The following is a 17,595-nucleotide window of genomic DNA, read 5'->3' on the forward strand; positions in this document are numbered from 1 at the left end:
ACTGTTGCAAAAGTAAGTACACATCTGATTAAAGGTAATAGAAAAAGATTTTATGTTTTCATTGCTAATACAGACAAATGTCATGATTTGGTACACATACAGTTTTGGTGTTACATTATTAGATATTTAACAATTCTAAAAATCTTATTTAGTTACAAGGACTTACATTGGGTCAAGAAAGAGACAAAATGTGACTTCTGTACCTTGGTCTTTTTTAAGATAACCACATTGACTGTGGAAGTGAAGATTTTTGCAAAAAAAAAAAAAAAAAGTGAGCAGAGAGACAAATGAACGGCAAGGACAAACACCATAAGATATTGATGTAGAAGCAGCATCAGCATTCAGGTGCATATATCGTGTCTTGTCCCTGGAGGTAATGGGATTGGATGAAGCCTTAATGGAGTAGGTGGTGGTGGTGGTTAATGGAGACGGTAACAGACACACTGGTAAGTTCATGATTTCCTCAGTATAAAAAGGCACTACGCTCTTCTTATCGGGACAGGAAAGAAGCTTTTTCATCTACTCGCCATAGAAGCTTATGGATTTCTAAACAGACCCATCGTTCCTACTGTTTACAGTTTTACACGTGATTTATACAACTCTCACTTCATGGCTGGTCACCTGCCAAAATGGCTGATTGCATCAAAGCACTTACCATAGCGTAGAGAGAGTAGCAGCAATTTACCAATGTTAATTCCTGCTCTGCTTGTTATTGTTGTGCAGAGTGAGGGGTGGAGCACAGGGGAGGACCAGGGGAAGAAGTGACGAGGATGGTTAATGGGTAATTATTCCTCACTCTGCACGGCATTAACAATCTTTGTAGCTTTAGTAACTTAAAAAACTAAATTTGCTTGACAACAGAACAGACAGAAAGAAAAGATTGAGAGTGGATTTGTCAAGGCGGGAGACAATTTTTTTTACCATCTATCCAAAATGTATCCCTTTATCCCTAAATTTTGTTTCTCACATCAGTCTCTTGAAAATCAGGCTGCTGTGCATGTTAAATTAGTTTTTTACATTTGACACCAACACTGTAAAATGACACGCATGTTTCCAGCACTGAAACATACATCCAAAATGTACAAAATGTGAGTAAACATTCAACATTTTTGCTACATATGGCAAATACATTCTCAAGTCCTTCAATCAGACGAACAACTGAATCACTAGTGTTTCTACCGGTCTCTGATTTGTAAGGGAATCTACCAGCGATGGACAAACCCCCGCAAGCGCAGATTTCACACACATAGACGGCGACGCACAATTGCCATCAAAAAGATGCCCTGTTGATGCTATGTCTTCTTCCTGCCCCTCCCTCTGCCTCCTGCAGGTGGCAGCTTCGCTGCAGGGGCAGAGAGCTTATGGGTCTGAAAGTCAAGCATCTGCTGGAGGATCCCTGTGAGAATGAACTCCGCAGTGACGACTGGGAGAGACGCAGAGACAGCTGGGCCGCAGAGTGACCAGTCCTCCTCGCAGGAAATCACTACAGTATGAGGCTAAGAAGGAAGGAAGTTTTACAATTAAGATTTTGCAAGATTTAAGTTGGAATAAGGTGTGAAGACAGAGTACCACAATTTAATGTTAGTTCAACGTGAGACCTGAGTGACAAGGGCCCTAAGTGTGACTGGTACCTTGTGGGAAGAAGGCATCTTGGGAAGAAATGTAGCTCCACTGCATGAAATGATGTCCTTCATTTGAACTGGCTCTGGCTTCACTGACTTTGTAACATGGATCTCATATCCCTAAGAGACAAACAGATTTGGTATACAACATGTAAACATATATGATTTATCTCTATTTCTATGTAATATCTGCAAGAAAGAAAATCAATACAATAAGTTTCTTTGGAATGGACTTAAGCTTTTCTAGTGTATGCTGTGGTTTATGTTTTATCAGACTAATCAGTACATTAACATTAGAGTGTCAACTAATTCCCACAGGCCACAGTGTAATAGTAAACAATCAACACTGTGCTCTTGTATTGCACTTTGTCATCAAGTACGGGCGTGTGCATGTGGAATAACAAAGAGGCCGGGCTACGAGCCATGCTTGAAGGTAAAAAGTCAAGAATTTCAGATCTGTTATGAGCCCAGTGTGATTCAATATAACCCACCACCCCTGTGCCATCTGCCATGAAATACCACACTGACAACCTCACCCAGAAAAAAAAAAAATCAAGCACAGAAATAAATGGAACGAGTGCTTTAGCGTACCTGTAAGAGAGGCTGACTGCTGGCAACCCTCAGAGACTCCTGCAGGCAGAAATTGAACTTTTTTTCTTGTTCTGGATCATTCACAACAAAAGCATTAGGAGACAGGAAGCTCCCAGCTTTACCACTCTGAAACACAGAGAGAGAGAGAGAGAGAGAGAGGAGTAGTGAGTGTCTATTCAAGTGTGTCTCCGTATGTGTTGTATTTGCGTCTATACTTCCACATTCATTTTTTTCAGAGAGAAGAAAAACCAGCTTGGAGCCAGTTTTAATTCCTAATATAGCAACTAACCTTTTCCAGCCAGTGTGTGGTGACAATGGGGACCCCTTTAGCCACTGCGCACAGGAACTTCACAGTCCTGCGCACCTTATCAGTCACCAGACAGTTCATGTCCGCCACGCCTTTAGCCATGCTGCCTCCTAAACGAGCCAGCACTTTCTCCCCTGCTTCATCCACCACTCCTGTGAACAGCACCTGAGAGAATGACAAAATGTGTTATTCAAGTAGTCTCAGGTCACACCAACAGTTTGTTTTATTTGGTCTAAACCAGGTTAACTCTCAGGAGCCTAATCGGACATATTTCATTTAAATTAGTTCAAGATTTTGGAATTGGGGGTGTTGAAATGAATCTGATTCTAGTAGAGAATGGACAGAAAATAAGTGAAAACGGCACCGAACATGTGTATCATTACAGTTGAACGTCCCTCCTATGTATGATTTTTCTGACAAAAATAACCACAGGTTTACAAAGACAAAGACACAGACCTTGTAGGTCTGGCTGGCAGCTCGTAGTCGACCACCAGCTGCTGGGGAAGCAGAGGAAGAGCGAGGGGTCTTTGCCACAGGAGAGGAGTCTGCATGAGCCTGTCGTTTCCGGGATACACTGCTGGTTGGAGTCTGAGGCTGCTGAGTAGGAGAGGGGAGGGGAGGATGGGGAATAAAGAGAGACGAACCAAAACAGAGAAAGAATGAAGACGAGAATTTTAAAAAAAATTTAAAAAAGAATAACAGTAGATAGTGACTGTGTGACCACTAAACCGCTTAACTCATTAGTGTATTAATGGTGATGCAGAGGAGGTTATAGTACTCTTGTTGCTTAGGGAGTGGGAGAAATCCAGACAGTCCCTGAAGGTGATTGAAGTACATTATAATAGTTGGAAAGGCTGACTCAGTGAGAAATGCACCAGGGCCTTTGGCCAAGGTAAAAGCTTTCCTTCTCAAGGACAGATGTTCTTGGACACTAATTATTAACTACTCAGCTTTCCATTTTGTCTGATTTATATTTAAGCCTTAATGTATTTTTTGTTTCAATCAAATATACAACTATGAAATTTCCAGTGCACGTTAAAAGGGGACATAATTAAGTTACCTCTGATGTCGTATTAGCATCCTGGCTAATGGAACTGACACATGTCCCACTTTCTTCTTGCAACTCTTTCTTTTTTTTCCGGACCACTGATGGCCGACCTCTGGCTCTCCTCTCAACAGTCTCTTCCTCCATTTTCTCACTCTCGTCTGTCACCTCCACATCAGGGGGAGCGTTCTTACTCCCCTGGACACCTGATGCTCTACTTCTCCTCTTAGCTTGGATGGTATTATCTTTTGCTTCTTCCCCTGCTGCCTCTGCTGTTTGGGCACCCTCTGCATTTGCCTCCAACTCTTTCTTTCTACCTTTTCTTTTGTCTTTAGCCTCATCTCCATCACTGACTGCAGGAGCGACTGGTGCATCTACATTTTCACTTTTTAATGCTTTTCGGCCTCTGCCCCTGACATTCCTTTTAGCCAGAGGTGAGTGTTCACTGGCACATCCTTCCTCCTGACTTGACTGGCCTTCCTTATTTGCAGCTTCAGGGCCATTTACAGTGGCTCTCCTCTGCCCCCTAGTGGTACTAGCCTGCTGAGAGTCTGCCTTCTCTTCATCATCTTCATGAGAAACCTCACTAGAGGATAACTCTGCTTTCCTGCTCTTCCTGCCTGTGGCTGTGGGTTTGGGAGCTGAATTCTGATCACTCTGACTACTGATAGGAGAAGTGGAGTTGGGCTGTGTTTTCCTCCCTCTTCCTCGCTGCCTGCTTCCTCTTCCTCTGTTCTGAGAGCTGGTGCTGCAGATGGAAATCTCAGAGTTAGGGGAGTTGGAGGAGTTGGACCTTGACACGATTCCTGGAGGAGAAATATCATTACTGTCCTGGTCTGTTGTTTGACTCTGGTCAGACGGCTCTGCAGCCATTGTCCTCCTCCTGTTGTTGCCTCTGTTGATGGTTGCCTGAAGTGGCTCACTGGTCCTCTTTGCTCCTCTTCCTCGGCCTCTCCCTCTACTCCCTTGGGTGTTGATGCTTGAAGTGGACCTCTCTGAGTTGACAGAGTTGGAAGAGTTGGAGCGAGCTCTGGTTCTCCTTGCTGGGTCATCATCGTTGGCCGTTTTTAAGTCTTCTTTGTTTTCTTGTAGATCTTTTCTTTGTTTTTCTTTTGCTTCTTTTTCTTGTTTTTCTCTCTCCAGTTTTTCTTTTTCTTCTCTTTCCTTTTCTTCCATCTCCAGCCTTGCTTGGTGTTCTTGTTCTTTCCTCTCCCTCTCAAGTCTCTCTTGTTCTTCTGCTGCCCTCTTTGCCATTTCCAATCTTTCTTTTTCTTCTTGTTCCTTTTTCTCCCTTTGTATTCTCTCATTCTCTAATCTCTCCTTTTCTTCTCGCTCTGCTTTTTCACACTCTAATCTCTCTTTTCTTTCTAATTCTTCTTTTTCCCTCTGTATCCTATCAGCTCTTTCCTTTTCTTCTTCTTCCCATCTTTCCCGCTCTATTCTCTCCTTTTCTGCTCTCTCCTGCTCAAGTCTTAACCTTTCTGCCTTTTCAGCTTGTAATCTTTCTTGCTCTTCCTTGTCTTTTCTTTCCCTTTCTATTCTCTCCTGTTCTGCCCTCTGCTGCCTCTCTGTTTCCTCTAGTTCTCTTTTCTCCATGTCCAGTCTTACTTGTTCATCAATCTTCCTCCTTTCCCTCTCCATTTCTTCACTCTCTTGTTGTCTGAGCTCTGTAACATCTTTCTCCTCTCCCAACATCCCTTCTTGTTGTTGTTGCTTGTTTCTTTCAAGTGTTTCTTCTTCTTCATCGTTCTGTTGCCTCATGGATTTTTTCCCTCTAGCCCGCTTAACCTGCTCTAACTCCTCCTCTTCCTCTCTCTCATCAGGCCTGGATTTTTGCCTCCTTACTCTGGTAGTTGGAAAAGCTTTATTCCCTCTTGTCTGTCTCCTGGGAGGTTCAGAACTCTCTGCCTGCTTCTCCTCTTCTTTTAATCTTGCCCTTGTCCCTCTTTTAATTGTAACGCCAATGCCACTGGTTCCAGCTTCAGATGGTCTCCCCTTTCCTCTCTGAGGCTGTGGGCCAGTATTTGTTCTCATTGGCTGAGATTCAACAGTAGAGGCCTCAGAATTTGTGAGCGACTGCGTCTCCTCATCCTCAAGTTGCAGTGGCTTTGCTTTTCTTTTCCGTTGACCTCCAATTGACTCCTCATCGTCGGTTTCATCAGCAGGAACAACAGAACTGATGAGGGGCTGTGTTTGCTCGTCTTCAAGCTGCAGTGGCTTTGCTTTTCTTTTTTTTCGTGGACCTGGAATTGAGTCCTCATCATCACTTTCATTATCTTCACATGTATCCATGGGCTGAGTTTCAGCAGCAGAGAGCATAGAATTTACAAGCGTCTGAGTCTCTTCTTCTTCAAGTCGCAGTTGCTTTGCTTTTCTTTTCCGTGGAAACGGAATAGAGTCCTCATCATCGCTTTCCTCATTTCCACTTGTGGCCACAGGCTGAGTTTCATCCACACCTAAATGCATGGGCTGGGTTTCAACAGCAGCATAGTCAGTACTAGTGATGGATTGCGTCTCTTCCAGCTGCTTTGCTTTTCTTTTCCGTGGACGTGGAATCAAGTCCTCATCTTCGCTTGTACACAAGGGCTGAGTTTCAGGTATTGACAGAGCTCCACTGACGGACCTCTCCTCGGGTTGAGCTGCCTTCCCGTGTTCTTCCATCGCTTCTGTTTTAGAGGAAATGTGACTCTCTGTTGCCAAACTCTCCTCATCACTATATGCACACACTGGTTGGGTTTCAGCCATGACAAGAGCAGATGAGGTGGGAAAGTCCGACGGTTGAGTCTCAGCAGCAATAAGGCTTTTTCTCTCATCTTCATCTGTTTTATCCTCTGAATCATTGCAGGGCTCTGAAATGTATGCCTGTGTTGCTTCTAGAGCTAAATCTACCTGACCTTCCTTCTCAAATGTCACTGGACTTCTGGCAGGCTCCTCATTCCCTCCATAGGCCTGGGTGGCCTCCAGGTTTGGATCATTCCCCACTGATCTGTCTGTGGTTGAGATGGCTGCATATGCTTGGGTATCGTCCAGCTTCACACCCCCACCCACAGAGACAAACGCTTGAGTGCTCTCCATGGCCAGAGCTTGGGCCTGACACTGCAGATGGCTGCTGTCAGACAATCCCAGCTGGAAAGACCCTCCTCTGCTAGACTGTCCATCTCTTTCGTCACCAGAAGACTCAAGGCCAAAGGCTTGGGTGGGGTCCATGGCGTGGTCATTACGGGTCTGAAGAATAAAGGACTGTGTCTCAGCAACAACAAAGTCCTCATCCTCTAGACTGTCTGAGCAGGAAGGCAAAACTACAGGTCTTACAGCAGGAGCCGCTGCACCTGGGTGACAGAGAAGACAAAATAAAGATGTTTTATGCAAGGTTAAAAGAAAAGAAGAAGAAAAAATCCTGCTGTTTATACCCATTGTCTTAAACACACAAAAAGTTATAAAACAGAAAATTATGAGTAATTAAACTGTATTAATGGTAATTTACTCACGTCTAGATGTACCTAAAGAGGGACTAAGGAAGGCCTGAGTCTCCATCTCTTCCACTTCTTCTGAAACCATCCCAAGGTGAAAATCACAAAATTAAAAAAACTATTTAAACTTGCTTGTGTTTCATTTTATGATGACCTTTCCTAATTATATAATAATAAATCACACAATACACAAGGAATACATCATTCATTCCACTACATTCTCATTTGAAGATTACCTGAAAATTGCTTGGGAGTAGAGCAGTTTTGCAGTAGAGGAACCGGCAATCCAGAAGTGTTTTCTCTACTTAGGTTAGGTATCTGGTGCTCTCCTGCCTCTCCCTGGTCCGCCTCCTTATCCTCCACATCTGTATCACCATCCAGTCTGGGGTCAGCTGGATTGTCCCCATCCCCAGCAGGGGGCACGCTGGACTCATCCACATCTGTGTCTGCATCAGAATCTGACTGAGCTGCTGCTAACGTGATACCAGGAGTGACCGACAAGGTTGCGACGGTAATGGGTATAACCAGCGGAGAATCATCTTCTGCATCTGTATCACTGTCATTTGCTCCTGCATCTGCAGTGGTGCATGAATCTGTAACAGCAGACACCACCGGGGATTCATTCATAGCAGGGGCAGGGATCACCTCATCGTCTGTGTCACTGTCTAGTTGCAGGCTGTGAGGAGCAGTAAAGGCAGATTCAGACCCTGTGGGCTTTAAATCTATGCTAGTGGGTGCTTCATCTATTTTAGAGCGTGTGTTATTTGTTCTACATTGATTTTCTTCTTCCTCATCAACATCTGTGTCACTGTCTAGGTGGAAATCCTTTGGCTGCGTCAAAGGAGCAGAATCAGCTGTGTGTGCACTGGGTTTTGCTTTTGCAGCACCATCTGACATATCAGCGTCATCATCCACATCAGTGTCACTGTCCATAGTGATGCCCTCAGGCTGAATAACTGGGATAGCATGAGGAGGTTTGGTATTGTCATCAGAGAGAGACACAGATTTTGGACCTTTATCAAAGGTATCTTCATCAACATCTGTATCACTGTCCATGTGAAACTGGGCTGTGTTTGGTGGTTGATCTGCTTTTTGGTTTGCATTCAAGGTCACAGGAGCCGCAGAAGCCACACTTTCCTCCTCTCCCTCCACATCAGTGTCACTGTCCATGTTAAATGCAGGGATCACATCAGTGGAGACTGCTCTTGTGGACACAGGCAATTCCTCGTCTCTTGTAGTACTGACATTGCTTTCCTGCTTCACTGGCACATCTTGTCCACTCTCCTCAAGCGTCGTCCCTCCTGGTGCTGCTCTTTCTTCCTCCCTCCCTTCCTCCTCTTTGCTGTCCACAATGGCAAGCGTCTCTTTTTTCTTCAGCTGCTGTCGCCCAACATCTATGTCTGACTCCTCCTTGCTGATGCTGACATGTCTGTACGGCCTATTTTTAGTGGAGGAGGATGGTGTGATAGGACTTTCATCCTCGCTGTAAAACAGTGGAAAACAATTTAACAAGCATTATAATTCAGATGTAAAAGAGGGAATAAACTGTATGGAAGCACACACTTAGAGGAATTAGTTATGTTTGTGTTATGAATACCCATATGAACAAAGCTATAAGTAAAAAGTTGCTAACATACCTTTCAGGGACAATTTTGTTTGTGGGACTCAAGAATGTAGAACAGATGGGACTGGATTTATGGGAGTCACAATCCGACACTGTAAGGGATAATAATGATAAACCTGTAAAACATCTGAATGATACAAAAAGAGAGATTAACTTCTGTACATGTTTACAAAATTTACATACCTAGAGGCTTGCGCCTTCCATAATCTCGCCCCCCTCTTTCTCCATCCGAATCCGAGTCAGATTCTGGGACCAGGCTCCCCTGGGGCTGGGTTGGAGTTTGTTCAAAGGACAGGCAAGTGGTTCTGGCAGGAGTTTTCCTTGTGTCACCTAAATCAAGTAATGATGGCTTCGTACCACCGTTGACACATTTCTTACTGCCTGTGCTTGTTTCGCCCCCCTTTTCTCTCAAGGCATCTCGCAACCTGGCTTTTACCCCTGAATTTCTGCTCACAGGACCCCTCATGTCCCCTTGAGAAGGCACTGTGTCTACAGCACAGCTGACATACTGACATGGGATGTCTGCCACCAGCAAACTGTCACCTTCACCGAGGGCGTAGCGTACATTAGGAGTCAGTTTTAAGCGGCCCTTGCAGGTCCCATTCATGCTCCCTAGGTCCCAAACCAAAGCCTCCATATCCACTTCACTGCGAGATCCTCTTCTCCTGTACACAGAGATGCAGATGGTGGCGTGCCGCTTGGATACGGAGGGTGCTGGTAAGGGCAGGGTGCAGGTGTTGGGGTCACGACCAATTACATTATCTCCCAAAAACAGGGGCAACTCTGGGTGACAAGAGAAGGTCCATCATAAGAAATATGTAAACAAGGCCTGTTCATGCAAGTCAGTTACACTGTCCATGAAGAAACAAGCACATAGATGTAATAACAACAGAGGCTAGCCACTCACCTGCTGCGGGGATATGTTCATTTTTTAGGATGCACAGTTTAGCAAGTGGTTGGCCCCTCTCATCTTTATTCTCCTCTTCATTTTCTTCCTCATCCGACTCCAAGATTGAGTCACTGATCATCTGGGTAGCATCCATTCTTCACACAGACAGGATGATACATGAAAATGGCTATTTAGGCTGACATCTAAATCCACCAATGTTAGCTTTGAAAACTTAGCCAGACGTGCGTTACGTAGCAGATATTATTAGAGCAACTCCACGCAGCTAACGTTAGCCTAAATGGCTAATTCATTATCTCAAGCGTAGCTATGTGGACTGTTCGTCTCTGTTGTATCCTTGCTAACACCTTTTAGCAATGATATAAATACCGTTAAGCAACGTAGGTACAACGTTGATTTTGTGCGAACATGCCTGTCAAAACCGCATCATTTCAAAGGAACCAGAAACAAAACAAACAAAACAAAATAAGCTAACCGCTAGTTTGGCCAGTTCGCACGTGAATGTCGCAATTTCATGTCATAACAAACGTAGCCACGTTGTATATTTTCATTTTTGGTAAATAAAGCACATGACTTCCATTTAAAAACTAACGTTATTTGCTACAACTCATGACAACTGCTTTCACAACCATAAAGGACGCTGACGCGATTATAGGAGCAGCTTGACTGTAATTAATCCAACTACATTGTTCAAAGAAGCTCAGAAGTATATCTGCAATGTGGGTGAATTGTGACTTTTTCTTTTCCTCACATAAACTGGAGTTTTTACGGTAATCTGTGCCGCACTACACTCACCTCTGCACCGCTTGGTCAGTGAAGATCGTGGATATATGCACATCCTGGATGGAATTGCCCTCAGGAGGCGTTTCAGTCACACGCGATTGGTCAATGAAAACATCACTCAAACTAAGATGTGTAGCGATTGGCTATTTAAACCTCAATCTAACTTTAAAAAGTTTTTGATTGGATCAAAAATCCTCGAAGCGCCAGGCAACTATGTTCGCGCCGCACACCTCTAAAGGCCCCATAGGCTCTCTGTGTCAGCTGGTTTGTACTAATTTATTATTATGTTATTTATGAATATATGCGGCACTAAAGCACTCAAATCACCCGCCATAGTAATGGCTTAAGGTGGATGCTGCTTAGTTGTCAGACCATGTGGCACTGTCCTGTGCTAAATGATGTATAGGCCTACCTTAATGAATATGGTTGGTTACATTACCACATAGTAACATTGGAGCCTGTGAGGGAGCAACAAGGGTTAATAATAATAACGACTTGTCACAACAATAAGACTGTCACAACCGCTCTCTCCCGTCTGGACTACTGCAATGCCCTTTATTTGGGTGTTAGTCAGTCATCCCTGTCTCGCTTGCAACTAGTGCAGAATGCTGCTGCTCGGCTATCAACTGGCACAAGGAAGAGAGACAGCATCACACCTTTACTGGCCTCCCTGCATTGGTTACCAGTCAAGTATAGGACTGAGTTTAAGGTACTTTTATTTGTTTTTAAGGCTCTATATGGCCTGGCGCCCCAGTACATCTCGTTCGCTGTCCCTCGATCGCGGCTGAGGGGTAAAGGTGACCGTGCATTTGCTGTAGCTGCCCCAAAATTTTGGAACAGCTTAGGGTTAGGGTGGAATTAAGTGTTCCCTTTCCCTAGACACTTTTAAGGCCAAACTAGAGACTCACTTGTTCGCTCGGGCCTTTGACTGTCGTTCAAACCCAGTGTTCTACTAATATCTGTTTTCTATTTGTTCTTATTTCTTGTTTGATGTTACCCTGTTGCGTTGTTTTAATTTATTCTTGATATCTTATTGTACAGCACTTTGGTCAACTGTGGTTGTTTTTAAATGTGCTTTATAAATAAATTTGATTTGATTTGAAATTTGATAATAAGATCTCTTTATGCCCCTATAGAAGGTTAATTCTGCCACCAGCAACGGTCTGAGGTCTTATATGACTTTATAAAGTTACACAACCACTTGCTATATTGTTTGGTTCACCTGCATGCTGTACCGATGAGCTACTCTGCCAAAGCTATGCAGTTTCTGGTAGCTCACATTAGGATATACAATACAAGTCAAAAGTTTGGACACACTTTCTCATTCAAGTGAATGGGAAGGAGCGTCCAAACTTTTGACTGGTACTGTAACTCCCATCACAAAGGACTCTCATCTCACATTGTTATAGTATAAACGACAGATGATCAGTGGTGATCAGTTCAAGAAAACAGCATGGGAAAGGTCCTAAATTTCTGTGTGAGTCAGTGCTCTCAAATTTTAATGCAAAACCAGAGGCTTACACCCTCAGATGCATACAATTAGTTTTACTTGTTGAGTCCTGAAAATATTTCCCAAATTAACCTAACACAGTTTTTACTGGTGTAAATATATAAAGTAACATTTTAGTAAAGAAATGCCTTGCTGCTCTTTCTTCTTGAGTTGTACATCAAGTTCATCATTGTGAACATAGGTTGTGAGGTTTGACACATGCCCAACACCGGGATAGTTGTGGTAATATGGCTGGACTTCCCTGTATTGTAATTGGCTGTGTGCCCTTAACCGTCACAGTGCTTGCAAAGCAGTGGAGTAGAAATATTTCTATTATCTATTACATATCATTCAATATTCCACTAATATCTGGCAACCATATGCGGTTACCAGATATATGTATGCACTGAATTCTTTTTTTTTTTAAGGAAACTATGTTTTCATGTGTAACAAAATGCCATGATGCAGTTATATTTCTTAGCTGCAGGAAAGAGCACATGAATGCATTAGTTTCCTCTACTACAGACACTGCTGATTGAAATGTAATAGCTGGATTGTAGTTTGTGTTCAGACAACAGAGAATCACTTATATGCAAGTATTAATAAAAAGGAACACAAGTTTTCATTTGGCAACTTTATTTTAAGTGAATGACAAGGGATATCTAATGTATTCTAAAGTTTGATTCTAGTAATACTGACACTATGGTTGTTCCTTAGTTACTTGTGCGGGTGTTCCTTCTTGGTTATTTTTCCGTTATGGCATGTATTGACCTTCACATCTTTATCTTCAAGCATCGTCTTCAGCCTCCTCCTCAAATTCACCCTCTTCCTCAGCAGTGGCATCCTGGTACTGCTGGTACTCAGACACCAGATCATTCATGTTGCTCTCTGCCTCAGTGAACTCCATCTCATCCATACCTTCACCTGTGTACCAATGCAAGAAGGCTTTACGACGGAACATGGCTGTGAACTGCTCGGAGATACGCTTGAACAGCTCCTGGATAGCTGTGCTGTTGCCGATGAAAGTGACAGCCATCTTGAGGCCACGGGGTGGAATGTCACACACAGCGGTCTTGACGTTGTTGGGGATCCATTCGACGAAGTAACTGCTGTTCTTGTTCTGGACATTGAGCATCTGCTCATCAACCTCCTTCATGGACATGCGCCCACGGAAGACAGCTGCAACGGTCAGATAGCGGCCGTGACGTGGGTCGCAAGCAGCCATCATATTCTTGGCATCGAACACCTGCTGGGTGAGCTCGGGAACTGTGAGGGCACGGTACTGCTGGCTGCCCCTGCTGGTCAGGGGGGCAAAGCCGGGCATAAAGAAGTGCAAACGTGGGAAAGGCACCATGTTGACAGCCAGTTTGCGGAGGTCAGCGTTTAGCTGACCTGGGAAGCGCAGGCAGGTGGTGACTCCGCTCATGGTGGCTGACACCAGGTGGTTAAGGTCTCCGTAGGTGGGTGTGGTGAGTTTGAGGGTACGGAAGCAGATGTCGTACAGAGCCTCATTGTCAATGCAGTAGGTTTCATCTGTGTTCTCTACAAGCTGGTGGACTGATAGAGTAGCATTGTAAGGCTCAACCACTGTGTCTGACACCTGAGGACAAAAACACACAGAACAAAACCTTTCTTCAGTCTCATGATCTAAAATTACAAATAAAAACCTCTCATGCTCCATCACAAGGGTATCTTACCTTGGGGGAAGGCACCACACTGAAGGTATTCATGATACGGTCGGGGTACTCCTCGCGGATTTTGCTGATGAGCAGGGTACCCATACCGGATCCAGTTCCACCACCAAGAGAGTGGGTGAGCTGGAAGCCCTGCAGGCAGTCACAGCTCTCTGACTCTTTACGGACCACATCCAGGACTGAGTCTACCAACTCAGCTCCCTCTGTGTAGTGACCCTTGGCCCAGTTGTTTCCAGCACCACTCTGACCTGGAGGGAAAGGAGTGACACACAGGTGAGCCATGCTTTTCTGGGTTCATAAAAGGCTCAAGTCATTCAGTAACATGAGAAAACTGGTTTATTCCACCCACCAAATACAAAATTGTCAGGTCTGAAGATCTGCCCAAAGGGTCCAGACCTCACGGAGTCCATGGTGCCAGGCTCCAAGTCCACCAGAATGGCTCGAGGCACATATTTACCTCCTCCACAAGAAAGTGAATCAGGGAAGACAAGGAGAAAGAAAGAGAAAGAAGAGGAGAGAAAACGTAACAGCTCAATAATGCAGGAAACCACAGTCTTGGATGTTACACAGAATAAATGAAAAGAGGAAATCTGTGCATGACAGGAGAAATTTGTTGTTGACAATTGTATGACTGAAATATATTAACAGAAATAAATGAGTCCTTCATGTGAGTGTCAATCAGTTATTAAGAAGTTAGCTAACCTGTGGCCTCATTGTAGTAAACACTGATCCTGTCGAGCTGCAGGTCACTGTCTCCGTGGTAAGTCCCTGTAGGATCAATGCCGTGCTCGTCGCTGATAACTTCCCAGAACTGCAGACACAAAATGGAAGGTATCACATGACAGTCACTTGCAATGAAAGTACACATATACCCATTAGCAATGTGGTTTAAAGGACTAGGAGCTTTAAACGAGAAAAACAGGAGTGGGTTTGCATTTTTGGATTCTGATGAAAATGACAGTATTTTTTCCCCTTCTCACCAAACCATATCTTAACCCATTTAATACAATGCAGCTGTTAACATTTCCATAGTCATAGGCTGACTGAGCAGAATGCAGTTCTTTCACATGTAAAATGCAAAGGAGGAAAGCACAAAGGAGCCACAGATCCCTCCACGGGAAAAACTAAAACTAAACTCTATTTGCAGGCAGTCACACTACACTGAAGAAGCGGATTGTCTTCAGATCTGTATTCATGTCTTGTTCACTCTTTAAAGACCACACTTGGATCTTTCAGTTTGCGTGTGCATTAAATCCCATAAGCAAGAGTGACGCAAGCAGTCATTTGCATGTACATATGAGATCTTCCAACTCATTTTTTTTGTATACAGCCTCTGATTTTCTGCTAACAGCAGCAATAGGAGGATTTAGAGTAATCTGGATAAGCGGGCTGTATTGCAGCTCAGTACTTAAGAGATTGGGAGTCATCTGTGGACTGAATATCATGTCATTTAAATAAGACCATGTAAGGCAAAAAATGACCAAATGACCTTAATATGGGAGAGATTGCGGCACAAAAGCACAAAGAGTAGAACAAAGAGTTGATAAGGAGCGACTGAGAAAATGACAGACATTTGACAGTGACACGATAGATGGCTATCAGTAAAGGCTGAAAATAATCATAGTGAAAGATTGAGGACAATAAGCAGGAAAGCAATGCCACACCCTGACCCATTTCACCACAATGTAGCCCTTCAGCAATTCTGTCAATCATATCCACTGGACATCTGAGTCAATGAGTCCTGGGGGAATGGAAACAAATGAGGATCCTCACTGCAAGGCCACCAGTAGTTTTTCTGACACCATATTGGGAAGACAAAAAGACACACAAGGTACTGTGTAATTAAAAACAGGAGATGAATATATAAGCTTACTGCACAAGCTGCAATGTATATATTTATTTACTGCAGTTGGCGTTCTTTGGTGCAACTGCAATAATGCAGTCAAATTTAAGAATATAATTGTTATTATATGCTGTGTTTATTTTATATGACTACTATTCTACCAAGACATTGCCAGCAAATGCACATTAAGTCAATTGAGAACCCAGTGACTTCACCCACTGTGCATCAGCTGTTTCCTCCATTCCTCCCCCACCCTACCCCTAATTTGGTTAGGAGAGGACAGACATTGATTACAAAGACAGGCCCAGTTTAACTGGACATTTAAATCTCTGTCAGCAGAGCATCACAACTATAATGATGCATCCTATAATATATGGGCCATTGTTAATGTGGTCTCCCAACTATGATTGAATACCAGGGCAAGATTACTGTGTGCGATGGAGAAGTCCTACTTAAACATATGCTGCCTGCAGCAAATGATCAGCTGTAAAACAAAGGAGATAATAAGACAGCGATAATAATGGGCCAAGAGGACATGCACTGTAGCAGACTGCAGTTGTTACTGTAAGACTGGGTGGGTGGTAAATTGATGTATTGGCTTATGTGTAAGGCAGACTATGTGGCCCTTGTAAGCAGAACAGTGTTAAATGTATCAAAATGATAAATGAATTGATTTAAGAAAATGAATTAGTGTATTTCATTGTTAAAATCACTGATGATGTCCTTCAGAAAATGCACTTAATCAGTCTTTTTAAAAGGATAAATTCTTTCTTTGCCAATTATCGATGCCACACCCATGCCACAGACCCCATTTCTCCCCAGCTGAAACAGCACAGCCTGCATCTACAGCCTGCAGAAATAAAATCTAATCGATGTTGGCTATTGATCCATCATTTCAGGGAAAAAAAATAACTAGGCCTTTCATCCCAGCTCCCACTCATTGTCTGAAATACCAGTCACCTCTGCCTGTGCTAGACAAAGGGACCAGAGGAGGGCTCTAACAAGTGAAGAATAGACAGATTTTTTTCATCTTCTTCTTCTGCCCAGACAATGTCTTGAGGTCTGCTGAATCCGCAGTGTTGAGACGCAGAGACACGCCCGGTGTTGTCTGAACAAAAACCCGTCGAGACACAAGAGCCCCGTTATAACGTTATTTCAATAGGAGCACGGTCCGCTGCTCCACACCCACCTACCAGTTACCGCAGTGCACAAGATACAGACAGAAAATGAGCATAAAAATGAACATTTACAATGCCTTTATTACAATTTACCTTTACATAATTTCTGATTTATATTCCTCTCAAACTGTTGCGTTTAATAGGCTACACAACGCTATAATGTGAAAGATTTATTTATTTATTTATGCACATAAGTGAGTCCTTTGTCTATATAGGCTTACATATCATCAGCTAGATAAAGACTTTTTTTCCAAATAGGAGTGTCTGTGCATAATCTCTCATTTTCGACAATGAAAGTAAAACTGATTTTTTTTTTTTTTAATCAATGAATAAATTCTCAATACTTCGTTTTCTTACCTTGGCACCAATCTGGTTACCGCACTGGCCGGCCTGGATGTGCACAATTTCCCTCATTGTGGATGCGAAAGTTGTAAAAAGACGAGTAGAAGAGAGACTTGGACAGTACGAGGAGCCGACCGCAGACTTAAGCGTGTGTGTGCCGGACAATGGATTTATAAGCTTGGAGTGTATCCAGAACGAGGCTGGGGCCGGGGAAGCGGGCGTGGCTAGACCCAGACCCAGCTGCTGTGCATGGGGGATTGGCTGAGAGAACTGATCCGGAGCCGAGGGGAGGGGCCCCGCTGCACACAGGGAGTGGAAATGAGATGGGGAGATTGACCAGAGGTCTTACCAGCTGCTGCCCAGAAACACCCAGCTCGATATGTTATAGTTTTTTTGTTTCAGAAAAAATTGTAATCAGAGGAGAATAACTAATCGGCAGTGTTAGATTACTGCCAGATGACAGACATTTCAATTTCAACAGCCGGAGACAAGATGTAGACAGTCAGCTCAAGCACTGCACTGCTGCTCTTGGCACTGCAAATCGTTGGGGTAATTTGATTAGCTTATGATTCTCCCAGAAAAGTGAGCTGACACAGCATTGCATTAAAATTGATAACATATATAATGAATAAAACAGCATAAAAGGTACCCATTATAGTCTCAAGATCACCTCCCCAAAAATAATACCATGTTGGTGCCA

The 17,595-nt window shown here is 43.6% G+C and overlaps 2 protein-coding genes across 9 annotated transcripts; both read right to left on the minus strand.

The window, feature by feature from the left end:
* Positions 1-28: 28 nt before the first annotated feature.
* On the minus strand, positions 29-10,440 carry mdc1 (mediator of DNA damage checkpoint 1). 5 transcript variants are annotated; one of them, XM_042422864.1, is made up of 12 exons: positions 10,362-10,440; positions 9,567-9,703; positions 8,843-9,442; positions 8,673-8,751; positions 7,272-8,518; positions 7,054-7,113; positions 3,581-6,894; positions 2,977-3,117; positions 2,503-2,685; positions 2,214-2,339; positions 1,632-1,742; positions 29-1,496 (listed from the first exon to the last, which is right to left on the minus strand). In XM_042422864.1, the coding sequence occupies exons 2-12, from the start codon at positions 9,700-9,702 to the stop codon at positions 1,293-1,295; spliced, it is 6,201 nt and encodes a 2,066-aa protein (XP_042278798.1). In that variant the 5' UTR covers position 9,703; positions 10,362-10,440; the 3' UTR covers positions 29-1,292. The 5 variants fall into 5 exon arrangements, with proteins under 5 accessions (XP_042278798.1, XP_042278800.1, XP_042278799.1 ...); XM_042422866.1 differs by lacking the exon at positions 10,362-10,440 and adding an exon at positions 10,318-10,332; XM_042422865.1 differs by lacking the exon at positions 10,362-10,440 and adding an exon at positions 9,936-10,307.
* Positions 10,441-12,457: 2,017 nt separating this feature from the next.
* Positions 12,458-17,102, minus strand: tubb5 (tubulin, beta 5). Of its 4 annotated transcripts, none has more exons than XM_042423004.1 (6): positions 16,911-16,988; positions 15,212-15,327; positions 14,235-14,343; positions 13,882-13,992; positions 13,536-13,780; positions 12,458-13,438 (listed from the first exon to the last, which is right to left on the minus strand). In XM_042423004.1, the coding sequence occupies exons 4-6, from the start codon at positions 13,940-13,942 to the stop codon at positions 12,626-12,628; spliced, it is 1,119 nt and encodes a 372-aa protein (XP_042278938.1). In that variant the 5' UTR covers positions 13,943-13,992; positions 14,235-14,343; positions 15,212-15,327; positions 16,911-16,988; the 3' UTR covers positions 12,458-12,625. The 4 variants fall into 4 exon arrangements, with proteins under 4 accessions (XP_042278938.1, XP_042278937.1, XP_042278939.1 ...); XM_042423003.1 differs by having other exon boundaries at positions 15,203-15,327; XM_042423005.1 differs by lacking the exon at positions 15,212-15,327 and having other exon boundaries at positions 16,911-17,102.
* Between the last annotated feature and the right edge of the window lie 493 nt (positions 17,103-17,595).

This window comes from Thunnus maccoyii, chromosome 10, assembly GCF_910596095.1.
Source record: "Thunnus maccoyii chromosome 10, fThuMac1.1, whole genome shotgun sequence".
Lineage (NCBI taxonomy): Eukaryota > Metazoa > Chordata > Actinopteri > Scombriformes > Scombridae > Thunnus > Thunnus maccoyii.

Bases quoted from the DNA above. Each gene is read 5' to 3' on its own strand.
- tubb5 (XM_042423005.1), bottom strand. From the start codon at position 16,967: ATGAGGGAAATTGTGCACATCCAGGCCGGCCAGTGCGGTAACCAGATT. The intron at 13,781-13,881 runs GTGGGTGGAATA...CTTTCCCTCCAG, and splicing joins ACCTGACAATTTTGTATTTG to GTCAGAGTGGTGCTGGAAAC. The intron at 13,439-13,535 runs GTAAGATACCCT...TTTTGTCCTCAG, and splicing joins GTGTGGTGCCTTCCCCCAAG to GTGTCAGACACAGTGGTTGA.
- mdc1 (XM_042422864.1), bottom strand. From the start codon at position 9,702: ATGGATGCTACCCAGATGATCAGTGACTCAATCTTGGAGTCGGATGAG. The intron at 2,340-2,502 runs GTTAGTTGCTAT...TCTGTGTTTCAG, and splicing joins CCACACACTGGCTGGAAAAG to AGTGGTAAAGCTGGGAGCTT. The intron at 1,497-1,631 runs GTACCAGTCACA...CTTCCTTCTTAG, and splicing joins AGATGCCTTCTTCCCACAAG to CCTCATACTGTAGTGATTTC.